Source organism: Silurus aristotelis (genome assembly GCF_946808225.1).
Source record: "Silurus aristotelis genome assembly, chromosome: 20".
NCBI classification, from domain to species: Eukaryota; Metazoa; Chordata; class Actinopteri; order Siluriformes; family Siluridae; genus Silurus; species Silurus aristotelis.
This window is the reverse complement of record NC_139593.1, coordinates 16,513,102-16,520,377: the sequence shown is the minus strand read 5'-3', so window position 1 is coordinate 16,520,377 and position 7,276 is coordinate 16,513,102. Positions and strand designations below refer to the sequence as shown.

Sequence of the window (7,276 nt, the reverse complement as noted above, 5' to 3'; positions counted from 1 at the left end):
GTGGGCAACATTATAAAACCAGTCAAAAGTTTTTCTATTAACTATTAAACACTCATATCAGTTTCAGCATGGCTTCGAAATGTTAACATCCTCATGGGGCATTTTTTTTTATTATTTATAATATGTTTAAAGTTGTATTGTATTTACATTACAGCTAGAAAATGTCAATTTTTGGGTTCCACTGCAGCCACAGAGAACCATACAGTGTTGTACTATAGATGTATTTTGCATTGTGAGTGAGTTATGGGTTTATGGACCAGTGTAGTGCACAAACCTAAAAAAATAAAAATAAATAAAGCACATCAACGCCATCATGGCTGACAGTACTATTTTAAGCATACTATTTATGTACTAGTGATTAATCTGACTAAGCTGTTTTCTTTTACTGCTCCATGGTCCAGTCCTGATCCTCACGTTCCCATTGTAAGTGCTTGTAGGTGGTGGACAGAGATCAGCATGGGCTTTCTTCAGCTATGCAGCTCCATCAATAGCAACCTATAATGAACTCTATGTGCTAATACCTTATAACAAAGTGAGAACCTTTTTCTGCAGTTTGTGACACATTAGCTCTTTTGTGAGATCAGGCTTGATGGGCTCATCAATAAGCCTTGGGACTCTTTTGTCCATCTTTAGACCACTTTTGGCAACAGCCCACAAGACCTGCTGTTTTGAAGATGCTCTGACCCAGCAGTCTAGCCATCAAAATTCGGACCTTGTCAAAATCTTACACTTGCCTATTTTTCCTGCTTCCAAAACATCAGCGTCAAAGATCTGACTGTTCACTTGCTGTCATCTCCCACTACCTGACTGGTACCACTGTGACGAGGTAATCACTGTTCTCAATTCCATGGTTTCAATGTTATGGCTGAGCAGTGTGGCCAAATGCTTTTAAACATACCTACTATGTCAATACTAAGTATGCGTAAAGATGATTTCATAGCCTATTTTGAATATTTATTGAATGTTTATCTTTATTATTAGGATTTTAAATTAGTATAGGGAAAGAGGAAGAGGCAAAGAATAGAATAGAGTTTGTATGAATGTTTGTATTTTTCTTCTAGAAAGAAATTTGCACACACAGCAGAAACTACTTATTAATTTTAGTCAATGCAAACCCTCATTATAGTCACTTAGTTAACACCAAGTAGTGAGGCAAAATAGTCAGCACCTGTCAGTTCAGTAAAGTCCATGTTAATTACTTACTTCATGGTAAATTCACTTTTAATTCATAATTTCCACTTAAATAAATAATTAAATAAAAAGCACAAGATATTTTGTGATTGTTGAAAATATCTAAGTAAAGTCACCCCTGTCTGGGAAACAAAATTTCATTACACAAAGCACACACTGACTTTTGTTGTTTTCTGTGTTTCCATTGTGTTTTCCCATTTTATTTATTTTTTTTAGAGTACATCGTCTTGTATTCAATACCGTGGTAAAAAGATGGAGGTTGTTTTATCCAGTACAGGAAGCAGTGTTACAGATACTGAGGAGGAAGGAAATGAGGAGCAGCACAGAGCGTTTCTGTGGTCAATTCAAGAAGCTGCAGTGAAGCATACAGTTCAGATTGGTGTTTCAGCTTGTGGTGCTACAGCAGTGGTGGATGTGCTCCAGGCTCTGGGGATAATGGTAGCAGCAGAAACAGCTGACCACAGTGTACAGACTAAGTTGAGGAGGAATAATTCCCTGTTGCCTGATTACCTTCACTCACGCAGTGAAGCTGGTACATTGCCTTGCACTACATGTTACACAGAGAGATACAATTGTTACAGTGGTGTTTGAATATCATAGCTGGTAAAAAAAAATAAAAATACAGTCCCAGTTTCACCAGTTGGTTAATTTTACTGAATTTATTTGTTTATGTTAAGTATTAATCTAAAGTTTGTTGAATATTTTGAGCAAGGATGTGTACAAATGATATGTATTGTGTTTATACTATTTATTGTTTAGGCGCCACACACAATCAGCTGATAGATGGAGCAAAGGAAGCTAGTGGTGGACGAGTGCTTGGCAGATTCTTTGCTTTCCACCCCCCGAGGCTGGTCAATTTGGTGTCTTGGTTGGCACACTGGATTCGGCATAGAGCTGTACCTGTAGCCACCATGAACATGCAGCGAGGAGTGGCAGAAGGTGAAGAAATCCCTGACGCCTGGCATCACCAACTGATATTCGGAGTGGCCCCCAAAGCTGTTTTCATGACCAATCCCTTGGATGTGGGTATGTGGAGTGATACCAGAGTCAGTCAATTATAAGGCTGAGAAAACAGTCATGTTATATTTAGTTATATTTAGGTTTATATTTCTCTCGATTGGCCAATTATTTGGGCAATTATTTGTCATCCATATTTTATATAGGCCATACACTATATGAATGATTTTTTTTATTGACAATTGATCGTAAGATTCATATGTGCTTTTTGAACATCCCATTTCATAATTATCCCCCATTTGCTGTTATAATAACCTCCACTTTCTGGGAAGATGTTCCACTAGATTTTGGAGTGTGCTTGTGGAGATTTGTGTTCATTAAGCCACAACCCATATAAAGCAGATCTATATAGTGCTGGCCTTGTGGGGGGCATAGGGGCACTGTCATTCAATTTGTTTATTCGATATTTGTATAGCGCTTTTAACAATGAACATTGTCTCAAAGCAGCTTTATGCAGATCATGTGGTGATAAAGAATAAATAAGATGTTCTTTATAAGTGTAAGTTTGTCCCTGATGAGTGAATCATGGCGACTGTGGCAAGGAAAAACACAGTGATGGTGATCAGAAGCTGCAGTCCTGAGTCAGTGTAGCAGACGGTTGACATTAACTACAGTCCAAATCCATCCTCAAAGCTCCTGTTCTTACTAATGCTGGAACAGGTTTGGGTTTCTAGTTTAAGTGAAGTGAAAATTTAATGCCACGACACCCAGAGACATTCGATAGAATTGTGTACCTCCAACTTAGTGGTAACAGTTTGGGGAGGAACCACATATGACTGGAAAAGTCAGGTGTCTCAGTACTGTTTATATAGTGTATATAAAATGGAAAAAAAAAAAATTTCTCCAAGACCAGGTTGCAAATTATTTACAATAAAATTACTACACAATACAATATTAATGTAAGTATATTACTGCACAACATAATCTACACATAATTACAAATAGAAACTCATGACAAATTAAGGAATGTACAGGAAGTGCATAGTAGACTATGAAAATTACATCTATGTTGCAAACCATTATTTATATATGATAATGTGACATTGATTCCACAGTCACCGAAGAGGAGTTACATGTGCGTCTGTGCAGTGATTCTGTGCTGCTGATACGTCGTGAAGATGTCTTGAAGAGGTTCACAACAGACACTCCTCTTTCACTGATCTCAGACCATCAGAATGATCCCAGATGGAAAACTCTTAATGTGGAAGGTACTAATAAACCTTTCCTTTCAGGCCTTCTTTTAGATAAAACTATTTGCATAAACATTTGTAAATATTTATGTAAACAGTAAGAGAAACTACCTGCCTTAAATGAATGTTATTTTACTAAGCTAAATCATTTTAAATGCCATATTTTGGTCACTTTGGAAGTGAAAACAAATTAAAACAGCTGCCACCACCAAATTTGTAAAACGTAATATTTTTCCCCTGTAAATGTACAAAAATAAATGTCGATAATGTTGAAGAAATAAAATATTTTAGTAAACAATTTTGGATCTCACCGGCCTACTGATGAGCTAAAAATGAAGCTAATTATTAAAAAGAAAGGCTATCAAAAAGAAAAGATTTCAAAGCTCTTCCAGCTAACAATAATGCTTTTCAACATGCCAACTAAAAATAGAGGTTAGAGGGATTAAGTTACAGTTAAAGAAGACATGATCTGGAAGATGAAGCCAACATATGAAATGGCAGAATGCTGGAGAGAAAAGCAAAGCAATTCCACATTATGTCAAAAACCAGCAAAAAGATTGCACCGTAGATTGGTGCACCACAAATGGTGTTTCAGCTAAATGTTTTTCTGCATTGAAGAGTCAAAGGAGGGAAAACCTTTCTGTGAACAATACAGTAAGAATTTAGAAGAAACACCTTGCCAAGCATTTAGCAGTAGGGGAAATTTTGTATCCCAATTTAAATAGGTCCTAATAAATCAGTGAGTACATAAATAGTATCTTCTGGTCCCATCATATCATTATATGAATTGTTCTGTCATGCTTAATTGCTGCTATAATCATTAATACTGTTTATGTTTTTAGGTCAAGTTAGAAAGATAATTGATGAAGAAAACTGTGAGGAAAACCATTTAAAAATGACACACATAACAATCCCAGCAGCATATAGCTCAGGAATTACGCTTTTTGCTCTCAAGGATTCATCTGTTGGTCAGGAGCTCCTCAGTGCCCCTGAACTGCTTTTACTGTGATCTCTGGATATCTTGTGTTTTGTTTGGACTAATTGTTTTAGTACTGCGATTGTTTCATGCATCAGGAAAGACTGTAAATAATTCTTCGTACTTCACTTTTAACAGTAATGACAATATATTTTACACTTTTTAATGATGAGCAGATATAAAAGTTTACAAATGTATTCATGATTCTGTGTCTGAATGAAGGGCCACAAGGACAGGCTTTCTCCTGAATAAAAAAATAAAACATCTTATTTTCTGGAACAGGGACAACAAAAATTCCTGCAGCTAACAGAAATGTGCAAGCAGCGTTGAGCAGCTTCAGCTTGCACATGGGCTTCTCCTTTAATATTAAAGTAATATATCATGTCTGTCAAATCTATATATTTATGACATTATGTGGTTTAAAATTGATTGATTTTAAGTTGTTTACGCTGTGACCAGTTGAATTAGTCTTAAATAATGTCCAACTAAATAACTAAAATATTAATCGCCATTTCCCGTCCATTAGCTTTTCTTTGGCCATTTGTGAACTACACAAAGAAGGATGAGGGCCACACATGCTCCATTTGAGATATGTAAATCTTGACACTGCATTTCAGAAGTATTTTTACATTGTTACAAATAAAATATTGTATTTTCATTTTAAGAAACTTTTACTTCATTACATTTAAATGCATAATATCTTACTTTTTACTCTACTACATAAAAAACATGCTGTTCTTCAATACTTAAAGTAAATACATGAATTGCATTGAATGATGAGCTGTAACAAGGCTGTCATGTGTAGTACATGTAGTAAGTGTACTCATTGTCTGTAACTGTAGAAAACTGTCCTTAAAAAATTATACACAGGACAATGGAACATTTAATTGCGTAAACAATTAAAATATAATTGTACTTTTCATTATACACATTTAAATGTAGTGAAGTAATAGTTTCTGATGCAATGCAATGCATCTATCAGGGCTAGAAAGGCCACTATGTAAATCACTGACTTACATTTTAATATATTTTTTTTATATATATGTATTAAATTATTCCAATAATAAATTATCTTCCTTTCATAGAGTTTCTCTCTGGTGTACTGCTGCTAAGAGCAGCACTATTTAGGGTCATTTTTATCCAATAATCTTGTTTGGCACATGATGTGTTGCCTGAACAGTGCAGGCTCTTTTTAGATTCAAATCCATGTTGCTTGTAGCTGTTGCTTTAACCAATCAGATTGCGATCTGGCCATACCGAGGCCCTCTATCTGGCGTCCAATTATTCTTTGATTGGATGGTCAGAGAGCGCACTAGTCAGAGATCTAAAACCACATCTGTAGCAAACTGCACAAGCTTAAATATATATTTCTGTGCATTTAATAGCTGTTTTATATTACACTATGGGTAACCATGGAGAAGAAAAATTTGCAGAAAACTTTTGTCATATTCTGAGGTTAATATTGATGCCTTTGCTAGTGATGATATATGCCAGTGTGTTTGAAGTGAAAGGAGACTTGTTGAATTGTGTTCATTGGGTTTCTTGCTTTAGTAATATAATTCATTCCTGCTGTATGAGATTTTTGTCTGTGATGCAGCGCTCTGTTATACTCTGTTTCTCTATGATATTGATGGCTTCATTATAATGATTGTTTTGAGATGTGGACGGATTCAGGCAGGACACCACTGATGTTCTAGGTGTGAAATGCATGGCCCACCACTGCAAAAAATAAAATACCCAAGTACGGTAATAAAGTAAAAAATACCTTATTACTGTTTATCATAGATTGAAAATAAATGCAGTCTAGCTTTACACATCTCCCCTAAATCATGTTAACCCATGTTTATATATATATATATATATAAAATCTTAAAGTTTTTTTTTTTGGTTAGATTTTAGATTATACTTTTCTGCTTTTCACTCAAGTCGAAGTGTAAAGAAGAACTTTTACTGGAGTAATATTTAAGCAATAAGTTGTACTTTTCACACTACATGAAAGGTGTGATTAGTATTACTGCCTGTGGCCATCAAGTTATATAACTCCTCTCTCTGAGTGTTAAACAGCTCAGATGCCTTGAAACCTAGCAGTAGAATTCGCTATTGTATTCTAACATGAAGTCTATGATGAAATTGCAGATGTGGTCAGAATAGCACCAGTTGCCGATGTACACAGGATGATATCTTTAGGTACACTGACATGAAGGTTTGTTGGCATGTCTCGAAACGTTTTGATACCACTATAACTGTATATGTTTATTTTATTTTAAATTTCTCATATTTTACTTTAATCTTTACTTTCATTGTACTGTGAGCCACTGTAACCTAACAATTTCCCTATGTGATCAATAAAGGATTGTTTATGGTTATGTAATATCATTGTGCAGCTAAACCTGTTTGGGGGAAGTTACTGTAGTTACTGTATTATGTTACTGTAGTACCTTAATAACAAATTTCTGAAGGGAGATTTTATTTTATTTTCTATTTTATGTTCTATTATTAAAAAGCATGAGACATCCGGGGTCAGTATGATACTTACTGCTTAACTAATGAACTGAACTGACTCTTTCATACAATGGATTATTTTTTGGTTCATGGTTCAAAATAAACAATAAACAAAAATTATTCAATATAATAAGGACCAAAAATCAACCAGGGTAAAGAAAGCAACCTGTTTAGTTAAAAAAAAAAACCTACATTACCCAGAAGGAGTATAATTTATACAGGATTTCGGTGAAAAGAAAAACGCAATATCAGAAAAAATTGTCAAAAAATGATTGCACCTGTTTACACTTATAGGGAGTTATGCGTCGGTTTGCTAGTTCTTAACATTTTGTATTTTTTGTAATCAACCAACAAATCCCGCCCCTGTTCTTTGATTGGTCCATAACTCACGCTTTTTTAC

At 35.0% G+C, this 7,276-nt stretch overlaps 1 protein-coding gene across 1 annotated transcript; it reads left to right on the top strand.

The window, feature by feature from the left end:
• Positions 1 to 5,442, top strand: LOC310715868 (uncharacterized protein). Its single transcript, XM_083522558.1, has 6 exons — positions 1 to 532; positions 634 to 826; positions 1,408 to 1,723; positions 1,951 to 2,217; positions 3,264 to 3,416; positions 4,241 to 5,442. The coding sequence occupies exons 3-6, from the start codon at positions 1,444 to 1,446 to the stop codon at positions 4,405 to 4,407; spliced, it is 867 nt and encodes a 288-aa protein (XP_083378684.1). The 5' UTR covers positions 1 to 532; positions 634 to 826; positions 1,408 to 1,443; the 3' UTR covers positions 4,408 to 5,442.
• Positions 5,443 to 7,276: the final 1,834 nt, after the last annotated feature.

Bases quoted from the DNA above. Each gene is read 5' to 3' on its own strand.
- LOC310715868 (XM_083522558.1), top strand. From the start codon at position 1,444: ATGGAGGTTGTTTTATCCAGTACAGGAAGCAGTGTTACAGATACTGAG. The intron at 1,724-1,950 runs GTACATTGCCTT...TTTATTGTTTAG, and splicing joins TCACTCACGCAGTGAAGCTG to GCGCCACACACAATCAGCTG. The intron at 2,218-3,263 runs GTATGTGGAGTG...TTGATTCCACAG, and splicing joins GACCAATCCCTTGGATGTGG to TCACCGAAGAGGAGTTACAT.